Raw genomic sequence first — 15,706 nt, 5'->3', positions numbered from 1 at the left:
ATTTCAGCTAAAAAGTATGTTTATTTTTAATACCATACAAATTTAAACAAAAAACCTTTTTAACTTTCAAAACTGCCACGAAGATGTTTTCCAAGTTACTTACTATTGCATTTTTGCAAAACTCTTTCAGCAGCTAATTGTTGATATCCAAGTTTATTAAGCTGTTTTTATATTTCATTAAGCAAAAGTTAACCACATTGTTAATGGTTCTTAAAAAGGTATTTTTTTATATGGCACCGATCTATATAAGATAGAAACGGGGCCCTCCTACTTCTATTGCTTTCTGCTGTTCAAGGTAGGCGGTGTTTTTGTAGCTTGTAAGTTACTTGAAGGGTTAAAACTTACTCTAATAAATTATTATTACTAAAACTTTGTGGTGATTTATTAGAATACTTATTAAACTTTTATAAAAAGTTTTTTTTTTACGTGTTTTTTTAATTTAGTAAAAATTAATGACGTCGGTTAAGGCACTTCATCTTTACGATCACTGTCCGTTTTGCGTTCGAGTTGAACTTGCACTCGGCTGGATGGTGGCCTCTATAAAACTTTTAATATATTTACTTTGAAATTATATATGAAAGATGTTGCGGAGTCGCAGGTTTTTATTATATTTTTGTATAGGAAATTAGCTATCAAAGAATATTTTATGGCTACGGGGATATGGAGGGGCCTAAAAAACTTACTGGAAAAAAAATACTTCCGGTGCTTGAGGATTCTGATGGTTTTTTAATTTTTCTAATAAATATAGAGAATTTTGAATTAAAATTAATTTTTATAGGCAACTACCACGCGGAGTCGCTGGATATTGTCGAATGGATTCAAAAAGCTTATCCTGATAAACTTTGCCTTGCTAAGCAGAGGTACTTAATTTTACTAACTAAAATTTTACATTTATGGAATAGTTGTTGCTTTTAATTTACAATGAACTAATCTAAAGATTTTTATAATTGCTAATTTATATTTTTTTTAGCGAAAGAAAAGATTTAAAATCTTGGTTTGAGCGGTTTCAGCCCGTTTCTTCTTCTCTCACGTGCCCTCGTCTTTGCAAGCTCACTCAGTATGATAACTTTTTTTAAAATTTATCATAATTAAAAAGATTTATGATTAAAAAAAATCAAGTAGAAATTTTTATTATAGCAAATGGATTTAGAAGATTACTGACTTTTTAAACATTTACTATTTGATATTATAATATAAGAATACTAAAAGTTTTCTATAAATATGTTTTTATAAATACTGATAGTTGTTGATAAAATTAAAATGTAATCGTGAGAAAGGTAATTTTATAAAATCTTGGTAATTTAGAAATTAAACACATCGTGATAATAATACTATTATATAAAAAGTGATTAACAATTATTAGAAACTGTTATTTTTATAATAAATATAAAAACAGTTAAACTGTAACATATTTTAAAATATAATAAAATATCATATATAATAAAAGTAAAGTGATTAATATAAACTTCTATAGTAATAAACTTTTTTTTATTAATATTGTTATATAGAAATTGTATACAATAATAGTTTGCTTTCAAAAGGGAATAATAGTAATTATTATAATAAAAAAAGGGGTTACTAAGAAAATAATAATATACAAATAAACGATGTTATAATAATAACGAAAAGTGTAAACAATAATAGTATAATATTATAGTAAAAGTAGAGTTTCTAATAATGTAATAATAATAATAATAAAATAAACAAAAAACATGTAATAATAATATTAATAATAATAATTATAATATACTATTATAAATAATGAAGCAAAAAGTTTCTTTTATAGTTTTATATAATAAAAAAGTCAAATATTTTTTTAGACTGAACAGAAGATAACTTTTACTAAAAATATATTATATTAAAAAAGTATAATATTAATGTATATATTTTTTATTACTAATAATAAAGTATGTTATATTATTTTTATGTTTTATAGTTTTTTTATAGTCATTATTGTAATAGAAATAAATTAAAATTATTTTTTTACTGACGAAAGTAAATAATTTTAAATATATATTATATATAATATTTACTATTAAATAATATGAAGTATAATAATAAAAATATTTATTATTAGAATAAATATTTTAAATATATAGTTTTTTAGTTATTATTTTTTAATAGACTTTTTAATGATAAATAAATATTTTTTCTCTGAAGGAAACTTAATAACTTTAAAATTATGAAATGTACTAATAGTAATAAAATCGAAAAGTATAATAATGCTATTTTTATTATCATAATAAATATTTTTATTGCTATGAATATTTTTCAAATCCATTATAATTATAATAAACTTTTTAAAAATAAAAACAAATAATATAAAAAAAAAAAAACTAAAAACTGTAAAGGAAGCAACATGCGAATAACTAAATATTCTTATCATCATTATAATAACTATAAATATTGATATGTCCTATTTTATTTATTATTAGTAGAATTACCATTATAATAAGAAATATTTATAAAAATAGTAAAGGCTTATAAATAATTCGCAAACTTTATTATTATTATTATAATAAATTTAAGTATTGATATTAAGGGCTGTCTTCATAGTGATAATAATAATAATGTCACTACTATTAAAATGTTTTTTTTTACTTTTGCTTTTTATATTTTTTGTAAGCTTGTTATTTTCTGCTCAAATAATATTAGTTTTTACTTATATTTATCGCTTTACACATTAATATTATTCGATTTTTTACTGTTTGATATTATAAATAAATGATACTAATTATTATTTTTTTTATTATATTTTATTAGTAAATAATTATTGTTATTATTTGTAATTTATGAATATTTATTGCTTTTCATTATGAAAAAATACTAAAACTTAAATTAATAATTATTATAACTTGTTCGAATTATTAATGCAAAAGTTTAATATCTAAAAAAAGCAAAAAATTAATATTACTGTATTTTTATCAAAACTTTATTATATTTAATAACTTTATTATTATTGTTGATCTTACATCTCGAACACTTCAAGAACTAATACATCATATAAATATTGAGAGTGATATACTCATAAAAATAATATAGAGTTGGTTAAAAATATAAAGAGATGTATAATTTATTTGATTCTTGAGCCGCTTAAGTAGCACAACGTTTACCTCCTCGCAGGCACTAATTACAACAACAACGACAAAAAAATAAGGTACGGTGCTCGTGGCATCCCTTAAATCATTAATTAGGGTTGTGCCCTTAGGCGGTAACCCTAATTACATATAACAAAAAAAACTGTTCCAAGTAAAAAAAAAACTTTACAAGGAAAACTATAAAACTTTTTATAATAAAATATTAAAGATTTATTTTATTGATTTATTTTTCTAGCTCAAAACATTTTTTTAATAAATTTTTAGTTTTATTATATATCATTTTGGGATTTACATATTTTATATAAAATTATTATTTTTTATTATTTATTTATTACGAATAATATTGTTTTCTTTATTATTATAACTTTATTTATAATTATTTTTATTATAATTATATATTAATTTAGTCTTTTCTATATTTATATGCATTTTTATTTAATTTTTTAATACTAATAAATATTTTGCTTTCATTTATTATTTATATAAATATATTATAGTTGTTTTTTTTTTTTACTAATATATATATATTTATAACTTTTTTTAAATAAAGTCTAAAGGATTTTTCTACTAAAGAAGATGTAGAATATCATCATTCCAAATATGAAAGTCGAAACGTTGATTTAAAAGTTTTTTAATAATAATAAAACTGATGTTAAAAAGTTTATTATATATTTTTTTTCTATAAAACAAATAGAAACTTTACGACGACTCACCAAAATATATAAAAGAAATGAACTCTCTACTTTTCGAGTTTGATAAGAATTTGTTACAATCTTCGTAAGTTTTTTTATTATTATACTTTTTTTTATTAAAACGTAATATAATAAAAAATATTAATATATATATTTACAAGAAAATATAAAAATAATAAATTTTTTTGTAAGCAAAAAGAGAATAATAACTTTGATAACTTTTTTTAATTATAATAAAGTTTTTATTTTCTTACTTTTTGCTATATTATTGCAGTACAGAAGTTTATATATATATATATACTTTTATTATATTTATTTTAATATAAAAACAAATAAAGTTTATTATTTATTATAAATTTTTTATTTTTTACTGTTTTTATATGCTCATTGTTTTTCTTTTGCAGTAATATTTATTAGTTTTTATTAATAAAAATTTATATAATATTTTGTTTATTCTTTACTCTTCTATATATATATATTAGTACAGAAAAAAAGTTTGTATGTTTTGCTATTCATTTATAAGAAATATTTTTGTTTGGCTTTTGTTTACTTTTTTATTAATTGTTCATACGTAAGTTTATTTACTATTTTATTATTAATAATATATTAAAATATAAGTTTTATTATTTATACTTATTATATTATTATACAAATGAAAAGTTTTATTATTTTTTTTTCGTTTAGTTTTATGTTTACTTTTTTTATTAATATTATCTTTTATTTACTTTTATATTTATATTTACTACTTCTACATAATTTATTGTTATTATTTTATTATAATAACTCTTAGTTTTTATATTTACTATTAATATATATATGTTTATATTTTATTATACTTCTAGTTATTTATATATTTACTTTTATTTTTATATTTACTATTTACCCTTAGAAGTTTACTTATTATTGCTATATATTATATTTTATAATTATTTTTATTTTTTTATATATTACTTTTTTAGTTTTATATTACTATTTATATTTATAAGTTTATTTTTTATTATTATATATATTTTTTTACTTATTATTATTACATGTCCAATATATTTATCATAATACGCTTTTACTTTCTATTTCTGTAAATATTATTATAGAACAAACAAAAGTTTTGTATGTATTATGTATATAATTAATCATAAAAATGAAATTTAATATTATTGTTATTAATTATTTACAATTATTATATAATTTTTAATTTTTTTATATTTTGTTATTTACTTTTAGTCTTTATATTTACAACTTATTTATACACAATTAAAATTTTTATATTATTATTTTTATCTTTATAATTTATATATATATTTTTTCTTTTTATTGAATTAATAAAAGTTTGTACATCATATTATCTAAAAATATTTAATCATAATTATAATTATAATATTTTTGTTCCCTTTTAGCTTTATTATTACTTTTTATATATATACAAAATCCGTTTATATTTGTTATATATTTATTATTATTATAGAAAAGCTATAACGGGTTCTTCCTATTCGATGGATGATATTATATATTGTAAGTCTCTTTTCTACTTAAAATTTCTCTTTGCATATAATATTTATATTATAAATACTTTTTAAATTAATTGTTTATATATATTTTTATATTTATTTTACTTATTATAAATATTAATAACTTTTATATATTATACTCGATTTTATATTTATTTATTAAACAAAAATAAACTTTTTTCTATATTTTAGTTAATTTTTAGTCATAAAATTTTTTATTATACAAGCGGAATTTAGTTATTTTTTATTAATTTTTATTGCTTATTTTTTGTGTAGTTCCGATTATTTTTTATAAGTATTATATTTATAAACTTTTGTTCTTTATTAATTTATTTTTTTATAAAACTTAAATATTGGCACCACTAAATTTTCTATATTACTATTACCCTAATAAAAATTGGTTGGTAGCCAATCAGAGCTAGCAATAACAAATATTAACCAATTCGGCTTGTGGACGCGTTATTTATAGTTTTACAGTTTTATAGTTGGCTACAAATTTTACCAATAAATAAAATTAAAGCGTTTTATTGTATACATTTATATATATAATATTTTTTTAATCTTTTTATCTTCAATATAATTTTATTCATTAAAAATTTTATTTCACCATTTTATTTATATTTTGTAAATTTTTTTTATTACCAATCTTCATAATTTTAATTCTTTTTTAGTACAAGGAGTGTAATATATAGCGCGTATGCCAATGACATGGATGTAGGGAGCAGAAATAGGTGTATAGAATTGCTTTTACTTACGCTACAACGAAAATGGGTCTTATAATTCATTAAAATGCATGACTGGTTTTATAATAGCCGTCATTGACTATTATAAATCACGAGACGTGCCTAAATTCCGCTATGTGTTATTGGTTTAAATATTTTTTACAGCATTTTTATTTATATTTTAATTCATTTTCATTCATTTATTTATGTATATACTTATCTTTTTATTTAATACACCACAAATTTAACAACATTCACTATATTTATATATATAAATTTCTTTTACAAAACTTTATTTTTTTATTTTAATGAAATTTTTTTAGTAATAATTTAAATTTTTATTAGTGCCTTGGCTTCGCAATATTACCGTTGTGAAGGGCGTGGAGTTTCCTAATAAACTTAAGGAATACGTGACAAACGCGTGTCGTGAGGCTGACGTCCAATTATATACCAACTATGCTTGCTAGAATAAACATCGCTTATATTTTATTATGATTATTAATAATAACTTATCAGGGAACAACTTAACAAAAAAAGTTTTTATTTTTAATATAATGATTTACTTAATTACAATATTTTTAAAAAGGCATTATTATTATATATATTATTATATATTTGGAAGAAACTTTACTATTAATATTATTGATAAAAAAATATTTAACAAAAGAAAATAATAATTATTATATTTATGATTTACTTTATCGTTATAATTAGAAAATCGCATTATCATTTTATAGAAGAATAACTATATTATTATTTATTTTAAAAAAATTAGACAAAATGAATATATTATTGTGATAACTTTAGAAAATCGTATTATTATTTACTTAGGAAAACCTTTCTTGTTATTTATTATTAATACAGCGATATTAAAAACTGTATTATTTTTGTTATCCTAAAAAATAATTTAAAAAAGTATTAAATTATGGTATTTAATTATATTAACTTCGAAAAATGGCGTTATTATTTATTTGAAAAAACTTTATTATTATATATAAAAATAACTGTTTTTTTATTTTACTATAAAAACTATTGAAAATGGCAATTTAATTAGTAATTTGGGAAAAACTTTATTAAGATTTACTTAAAAAAATTAAAAAAGTGAAAATTTTAGTTATAATTTACCTTATTTATAATTATCAAATTTATAGTTTATTTTTTTATCATCACTTAAAAGACTGGTATTAATATTATCATCAAAAAATATTTTAAGAATAAGTTATGCTTAAATTATTTTGTTTTAAACACTAAAATTGTCCATTTCTAATTTTTTAATTTTTAGAGCTTATAATATATATATTTTTATTTATTGTTATTATTCATTAAAGACTATAAAGAAAAGTAGGTTTTACTTAACTTATTCTTACTTTAATTTTAATACTTTTGTAATTGGCATTTTCCTTATTTTTTAGCTTATTAATATTTTTTGCTGAATTTCTATAACAGATTTATTATTATTTTTTATTTAAAAAAAAAAAAAATTAACATGCAAAGTTTACACTTATTTATTAAATAACTTACTTAAATCATAATAATTTTGAAATTGGCATTTTTCTTATTTAGTTAAGCTTATAGATATTGTAGCTAAATTAATGTAAAAAACTTTCAAGAAAGTTATTAAAAATAATTTATCGTTTTAATTTAATTTTTTAATACTTTGAAAAAGGCTTTTTTTTCTTTTAAGTTATAGTGTAGCTTAATTATTGTTATAGACTTAATTTGAATCTAGTAGTTTCATTTTTTTAACTTTTATTATCTGTTAAAGTTTTTATTAATCTGCGAAAATTAATAGATTAATTATATTTTCTTTTTTCTAAGAACAGTTAATAATTATTATTTATGTATTTTGTATTATTATACAAAATATATATAAAAAGATTATATGATTATGAAATTTTCGGTATATATTTTAAAACTAAATTCATAGATAAAAAATTTATTGTTAACAATATTATGTATGCATTAAATTTTATAATTTAATTTTAAAAGGAAAATTGTTTTTCAGCGCACGAAATTTTGCGTAATATAATAATTTATGTAGTTATTAAAGTTTTTGTTATATTATTTCTACGTTAAATTTCGTTACACCGATATTAAACTAATCATAGTTTGAGACCTTTTAAAAAAAGTGTATAATTAAAAATATACAAATAAAACTTAAAACTTTCCTAGCAAAGTCGAGAGCGCTAACTGCTACACAATAAAAAATTTAACATTACATAATTAGAAGATATACGAAAGTAAGTAACAAATTTAAAAAATATATAAATGTAAGTGTAACAGATATAATATATTTATTATATCTTTTTTCATAAAATCTCATATTACTGCTATGAAAGTTAGGAAAAGTGGATTAGATTTATAGTAAATACCTTTGAATCCTTGTATAAGCCAAAACTTTAATAAAAACACTTATTAACAAATACTTGCCAGCATATTTATAATTCTGGCTCTTTATAAAAAAATTCTTGCCGGTACACAAGCTTAACATTTTAATTTTTTACTTATATTAATTCTTTTTTCAATTTTTTTAATGTTTAAAAAAACATATAAATAAAACCTTTACATTGCCACACCTAAAAATTTATAATTAACCTGTTAAAAAAGATTAGTTGAAAATTATCTATTCGTATAAGAACGTTTAAATCTAATAAGAACTTTATTTATCGCCGGAAAGTGTGTTATAAGTCAAAATTGGAAGTTAAATTTTTTAAATTAATTTTTTTTTATCAAGTTGGGGCGGCAGGCAATTTTTTTAGTACTAAAAAATTTGAAATTCTTGATAACTTTGAGCACAAATTGGTTAATCTTGACTTTCCACTAGAATTTAACTGCTAAAAGAATATTCATACTATCCAATATATTTATATAGAACATATTTGGAAATAGAAGTTTTTATATGCATTATTAATTTCTTATTTTTATGCAATTAAAGTTTATAGGATGCAACCTTACTTCTTCCTAACCACAAAACAAAAATAATTCAATATTTTTTTTCATAAAAAAAGAAAGCTCAAGCGCAGAATACTTAATCTTAAATTCCACTAGAGTTTTACCAAAAAGTATCTTAGTTGCTCCGATGTATTATATATAAAACGGCAATATCTTTACAATTTATTTATTGATAAGTATTAATATTATAGTTAAGAGCAGTTAAAGTTTTTGAATGCATCCTCACATTTTGTCATTAATCACTAAGTAACACGCAAAACAAGACCATTTTTGTCTTGAATAAAAAAAAAGGTTTAGGAAGTGTAGCATAGTGGTTCCAAGGTATTTTTATAGTACGACATTTTTATTATAAATTAACCTTTTATATATATAATATATTAATAATATTCTTTAGCCGTTTAAGTTTATAAGAATGCAGCTTTACATAACCCAAAACGCAAGACAACTTTTTTTTTCACAACTTAAGAATAAAAAGTCAACGTTTCCTTTTAAACTATTATAACGGCAACCACCCCAGAAGTTCATAACTACCTTCGAAGCTCGTGCCCTTCTGCGTTCCAGTAGGAAAGTAACTTTTAAGATAAGAGCGATAAGGATTTTAAAAAAAGGTTTGGTAAGTCGGTCACCATATTAAAGTTTTCTTTGTAATAAGTAAAACTTTATTTTTCTGTGATCCATTTTTAATATGTCTTAATTTTCTTTGCTTAAGTTTATGAGTAAGGAATAAGGTTTTTTTAAGGAGATACTACAAAAATTTTTTTACGATAAAAGGTGTTCTTATAAAATGAATAAGTTTGTATATTTAAAAAAAAATTGTAAACATAATTTTGGCTTTAGTTATAGTTACTTAATTATGACAATTTAAAAAAGAAAGTTTTGTTTTTTTAATTTTTATTATTTTAAAAATAATTTTTCTTTCTATTAAACTTTTATTAAAATATCACGAAAATTATACTCCTACTAAATAGGTAGCCCTACTCAAGAAGAAGTATTAATTTATAAATGAGCGTGTTTTCTTCTTTTGAAGGCCAGCCCCAGCTTGTATACGGCATTTCAGCTTGTCCTCCGCAGTTTTTAAATACTTTTAATAAGGCCGTTAACACTTTAGACGTGAAATTATCACCTGATTTAAATACTTCTTTGAATTATGAGAATTTTTGCGAAAATAAAAACCAAAATATCGTCCCAGAATTACAACTTATGTTGGATGAACTCCCCGCTAGAAAACAATGCCAGGCCATCTCCAATGCCATCATAGCTAACGATTGTAAAACGTTAGCTTTGATCCTAGCCAGAGTTACTCTAGCTAACTTGAAAGATTTTAGAATTTTGCCCTTAATATTAGCAGCTAAACTTTGTAACACTAAAGCTTTAGCTTTGCTATTGCAGAAGAATATGACAGACGTCAACTGCCAAGATGAACGAGGTTGGACGCCGTTACATTGGTCGAGTGTCTTAAACAATATGGAAGCAGTTTTTATTCTCTGCAAAGCTGGAGCTGACGTAACAGTACGAACGCGAGGAAACCAAACTGCAAAGGAGCTCGCATTACTTCGTAAAAGATTAGAAGTGGCACAATTTCTGGCTAAAGAAGAGCTTCAAAGGCAAAAACCACCGCAGGAAGACCTAAAAATTTCCAAAAGCAACAAAGAAAATAACCCAAAGCAAAGTTCTAGTCAAACGAATCGGCTAAATTTTCACCCACCGCAATTAAAATTTCACAGAAAAAGTTTTGGAGAACCGAAAGTTTGTGTGGAAGAGCAAGAACAGAAGTCGAATGCCAATAATAAAAAACGTGTTTGCTTAGAATGTAAAAGCATTAAGACTCCACAATGGAGGCGGGGCCCTGATGGGATGGTTAGTTTATGCAATGCTTGTGGTTTAAAGTTTATGAAATATAAAAGAAAAGATCAAGAGTTTCTAGATCCGTTTGTTGCTTTAACATTGGAAAAACAAAATTAGTGCTTCTAAATATTTAAAAATGTAAATAAACAAACAAACAAAATAAACTTAAACATTTTTAATTTAAACAAAAACTAAATATTCCAACCACGAAGAACTATTTTTAAGTTAAATTTTTCTTTTTGGTTACTAATAAAGCAATAACTTTGTTCTTCTCGACTAATTATTTTAGAAATTAGCTTATTGCAAATCAACTCAAGGTACTTACAATCGCTATTTTTTAGCGATTGTAATTTATATAATCTAAAGACTGCGCGTGTTCAGCACATATATTATCTATGCTACTATTTTTCTTTTAAGTTTGGCGACTTTGTTTGTCATAACAAGTATATAGCAGTATAGCACAAAATGTGGCTCTTCTAAAGTAAAAAGTCAAGACTTGTTAAGGCTATTACCCGTCTTCCTTCTAGAAAAAGAAGACTTCTAATATTCATATCTACTCGTATGGGGCCAAGACAATATGCAGATCGGCTTTGTGAATAAAGAAAACGGGGCAATTTATCAAGGGAAAGTACTCTGTTGTATGACAGAAAGACTAGATTTGTTCCAGTTATTAAAAAATTATACTAAAAACATAAAAATTACCTCCATGTCAACCTTTTGTAAGCCGTTAATACCGCAAACATAAAAAACTAATTACATATGACTAAGACAATAAAATTTTTCCAATACTATAATAGCAGTTAACCACGCTAAAAATCTTTTAATTACTGACGAATACAATTTCTTATAACAGTATAACCTCGAAAACATTTGAATAACAAAAAGGTGAGCCTAGAAAATAAGGTATCAGCGAAAAGATACAATAATATCTGCTATAAAGAACTAAATGTAACTTAAAATTAATAAAACCAAAGAAAAAAATACTATCCTAAACCTATACCTCCGAATTTGAAAAGTTTACAAACCGAAAGCTCTCAAGAATGTTAATTTGATTAGTATGTACTTACCAAGTTCACCAATCACGAAACTTTATTTCAAAGGAAAACCTTGTCGGCTGCTTATAGTCCATCTGATCTTCCGCATTATAATTAGCTTCTCTAAGTCAGCAACACCATTTTAAACCTGGAGAAACTCTCCAAGCAGGGGTCGCCCTGTATAGACACCTAAAAAGCGAAGCTTTCGCCCTGAAAAAATATCAGCTAATATGCGTGAGCATACTTGAATGAGAAAGTGCAAACCTTCACCCTTTTAAAAAAAGTAAAACTAATATATATATACATTTTTTTTAAGCACTGGCATACTACAGCCGGTCTTCGTGGAGACCTTAAACTGCTTAATCTAAATTCCCTCTTTTGCAGGGGTTAGGGCACGTGCAGGCTTTTTGCCTATCCCAAAAACTAAAAAAGGAGAAATATTCGGCCCGGGCTCCCATATTTGGTCTAGTGTGGTGAAAAACCGCTAAAAACTACCACCGGGAGAGCCAACCTAAGACACCGGTCAGCAACATAGCCAGCCAGACCTTTCCGATTATGAAAACCTCATACTAGAAGGGAAGGAGCCCTTAATATAATATTTTTAGTTTTGGTAAACCTTTTTTATATCGAAATCCCACAAAAAACTCCTCTATTTCATCTTCCATTTTAGTTCCCCGTGCTTATGGGATCCACATATGCTCAGCTTCGGAATTTCGGATTTATATATTACAATGTTATCATATCATAGTAATAAATAATGAAATTTATAAATTATTAATTTCTTGTAAAGTTTTAAAAAAATTTATGAAATATTATCTAAAACAGTAATTCCCACAAAAGTTTATATTATAAAAGTGTGAAATTTATAAAGTACAACATTGTGAAAAGAATGAATTAAATTTTATATTATAAACAGTTTTTATGAATTTAGAAAAGATATGTAATTATATAATAATAGATACTAAAAAAGTTTAATAAAATTATAATTAAACCTACTATGAAGTTAAATATTTATTCATATCTTGACAAAAGCCATTTATATGAACAAACGCTAAGCCTTTGACCTCGTATTACGCAAAAACTCCTACGCAAACTAGGCGCATTAGGTACTTCAATTATTTTATCTAACAAACTCGAAAGTTAGCTCTGCGTTGTCGTCTTCCGCTAACTCATATATCTGGTATCCGCAAAACTCTGTTGTCTGCCTCCGCACTGTACATATTGGACAGTCCAAACTCTGCCTATTCTCCCACTCGGGTCCCACTTTACGCGGATGGCGCAGCAACCCCCACGTTTTTAAAAAGTCCTTTACAGTCACGCTATCTACGCTACTTGAAAACACTTGTTTATCGCTGTTGGTGGTGTACTATACTTAATAATGTTGAAGAAAGAATAGCAATTCTTATTTAATAAAAAAATGCATTCGCTACCTGCGGTTAGTAAAGCTGATACTTGAGCGTCAACATTGAAAAACGTTTAGTATTCGAAGCGGCCTACGCACCCTCTCCGCCGCCGTGTACAAAAAGCAATGTGCCCCTGCGCAATGAACTGCGTTCTTTAAGCATGCGTACGTTCTGTCAAGGTCTACTAAATATTTTGCTTGGATGTACAAAAAACTAGTGGCAGTTTGCATTCTATTGAGTATATTCATGTGAGCAAGTGAAAAGTCAGGAACAAAAATTATATTTTAACTAAAAGTTAAATGCAGAAGAAAAATTAAACACAAAATAGAACAGGTACATTTTTTTTCTATCCTGTTTATTATTACCCTTTTTATTTTTTATGCCTATTACTTTCTTCCTGCAAATTTTAGCATTATGGAAAATTGATCGAGTACTTCACTTAAATTTTAAACTTAAAGTTTTTTAAATCTAAAGTATATTGGATTTTTTTTATCGTTATTATTCAAAGTTGCTATAGACAACACCCGTTTGGGGATTTCTTTTACAATTTAGGCTTGTAGCTTTTTAAAAATTAACGTTCAATAAAATTTCTTAAAGTTGTTATCAGATGCGTGTCTTATGGAAAACCACTCGCTCCTTATTAAATTTAATATGAAGCTTTTTAAATATTGAAAATGAAATAGATTCCTCAACTTTATTATTTATTTAAGGGCTTTAAAATAAATTCTAGTATGTTTAAACCAGAAGAGTATATATTTAGTTTTCAAATTATGAGCATTGAAATATTGAATATTAAAATTTTTTTTCTTTCTTATATATACTATTTTCAATCCTCTACAACGTAGAAAAAATTTTAAAATGCTAGAACTCTGAAACTTTATTAATTCTTAAAATTTTCTGCCTTTTTTTATAAGAAATCATAACACAGTACTGGTGTGCTTTTGTTTATAAGACTATTAAAAGGCTACTAACAGTAATTTGCTAAACAATAAAATATTCTAAATTTTCGATAAAATGTAGTAGTGAAATATGTAAGAACTTAAAAATTTTTATGCATAGTATGCGGGAGCGTGTGCTTATAAAAATTACTTTTAATATTTTAAATAAATGCAGAGTTTTATTATTTTCTGTTAAAAACAAAGTTTTATTAAAATTTTATGAAAGTGAGTTTCCACCTTTTTTTTTTTTTTTTTTTTTTTTTTTATAAATTTCATGTTTATATGTAAAATTCTTTTTAATTAGAACTTAATTTTTTAAAAAAAATTTAATATAAAATGTTTCTTTTTAAAAAGTGAAAGTCTAATTGTAATATTTAAAGAAAAAGTAACAAACCTTTTATTAGTTTTACTAAAAAAAGGTTCAAATTAATCTTTTAGTTTAACTTATCATTTTTTTTACTTTTACTTAAGTTTTTTATAAATACAAAAATTTTAAATTTTTTTAATAACAATTTTGATTCTAATTTCTATATATAAAAGTAATAAACAGTTATAATAAAAACTTTTCTGGTTTTTACTATGAATATTAAATTTTAATAATTGATCTTAAGGATATGAATATTCTATTACTGAAGTATTGTGATATACAAACTATTGACTTTTCATAATAATATATAGTATACACTTTCATTAATTATTTTCTTAATTTAGCCAAAATTTGTATAAATTATAATGTAAAAAATTAGAGTATAATAACTTGAAAAAAATATTAATTTAATAAATTATAATAAACTTCTGAAGAAAATTAAAAATAGCAAATTTATTATTGTAAAATATTAATATTAAAAAGTTATTAAATAAATAAAATATTAACAATTTTTCATAAAACTATAAAATTTTATTTATTAAAAAAACTTAAATATTATTATAGCAATGAATGTCATTTATAAGTAAAATATATTATAATATTTTTATGCATTACTTTAAAAATTCAAATCTTCTTTTAGTAAAAATTATAAAAAAAGTAATAAAAAAATTATTTAATAATAAATATATGAAAAACTTTTTCTTTATTAATTAAAAATAATTAAATTAATTTTCTTCTATAATAAAAGTATTTAAAGTTTAAAAGTCACAAAAAAATTTACTAAGTGAAATTTTTTTTTAACTTTTATTGAAAACTTAATTATTATTTTTTGGTAGAAAGTTTTATAAATATAATAATAATAATAATAAAAATAATAAAATTTTAAAATACTTTTTAAAACAAAAAATTTAAAGCATAAAATATAAATAAATTAACAATAAAATATATTAAACTTTTATTAAAAACTTTTAATATTAAATTATTTTTTATTCTAGTGAAAAGTAAAAAAATATAATAATTGAAATAAATAATAAATAAAAATTAAAAAAACTTAAAAACTAAAAAAATTATATAAATAAAAATATTAGAGCAAAAAAACTTTTATAATATTAACAAAATAATAATATATATTAACTTATAGAAAAAATCC

General features: G+C 22.2%; 2 protein-coding genes across 2 annotated transcripts; both read left to right on the top strand.

Moving 5' to 3' along the window:
- The first annotated feature begins 448 nt into the window (after positions 1 to 448).
- Positions 449 to 6,484, top strand: LOC135119597 (glutaredoxin 2-like). The gene is made up of 8 exons (XM_064044000.1): positions 449 to 530; positions 622 to 721; positions 779 to 860; positions 971 to 1,057; positions 3,649 to 3,724; positions 3,793 to 3,875; positions 5,253 to 5,299; positions 6,363 to 6,484. The coding sequence occupies exons 1-8, from the start codon at positions 453 to 455 to the stop codon at positions 6,482 to 6,484; spliced, it is 675 nt and encodes a 224-aa protein (XP_063900070.1). The 5' UTR covers positions 449 to 452.
- A 3,045-nt stretch (positions 6,485 to 9,529) lies between these two features.
- LOC135119595 (ankyrin repeat, bromo and BTB domain-containing protein DDB_G0293800-like) lies at positions 9,530 to 10,931 on the top strand. The gene is made up of 2 exons (XM_064043999.1): positions 9,530 to 9,582; positions 9,938 to 10,931. The coding sequence occupies exon 2, from the start codon at positions 9,972 to 9,974 to the stop codon at positions 10,929 to 10,931; it is 960 nt and encodes a 319-aa protein (XP_063900069.1). The 5' UTR covers positions 9,530 to 9,582; positions 9,938 to 9,971.
- Positions 10,932 to 15,706: the final 4,775 nt, after the last annotated feature.

The sequence above is a fragment of the Zophobas morio genome, unplaced genomic scaffold, assembly GCF_036711695.1.
Source record: "Zophobas morio isolate AGI-343-1 ecotype UQ-CSIRO unplaced genomic scaffold, CSIRO_AGI_Zmor_V1 ptg000276l, whole genome shotgun sequence".
Classification (NCBI taxonomy): domain Eukaryota; kingdom Metazoa; phylum Arthropoda; class Insecta; order Coleoptera; family Tenebrionidae; genus Zophobas; species Zophobas morio.
This window is presented reverse-complemented; position numbering and strand designations above follow the sequence as displayed.

Excerpts from the sequence above, each read along its gene's own strand:
- LOC135119597 (XM_064044000.1), top strand. The coding sequence starts at position 453 with ATGACGTCGGTTAAGGCACTTCATCTTTACGATCACTGTCCGTTTTGC. Across the intron at positions 861-970 it reads CTTTGCCTTGCTAAGCAGAG|CGAAAGAAAAGATTTAAAAT; the intron begins GTACTTAATTTT and ends TATTTTTTTTAG. Across the intron at positions 3,725-3,792 it reads GTCGAAACGTTGATTTAAAA|AAACTTTACGACGACTCACC; the intron begins GTTTTTTAATAA and ends TAAAACAAATAG.
- LOC135119595 (XM_064043999.1), top strand. The coding sequence starts at position 9,972 with ATGAGCGTGTTTTCTTCTTTTGAAGGCCAGCCCCAGCTTGTATACGGC.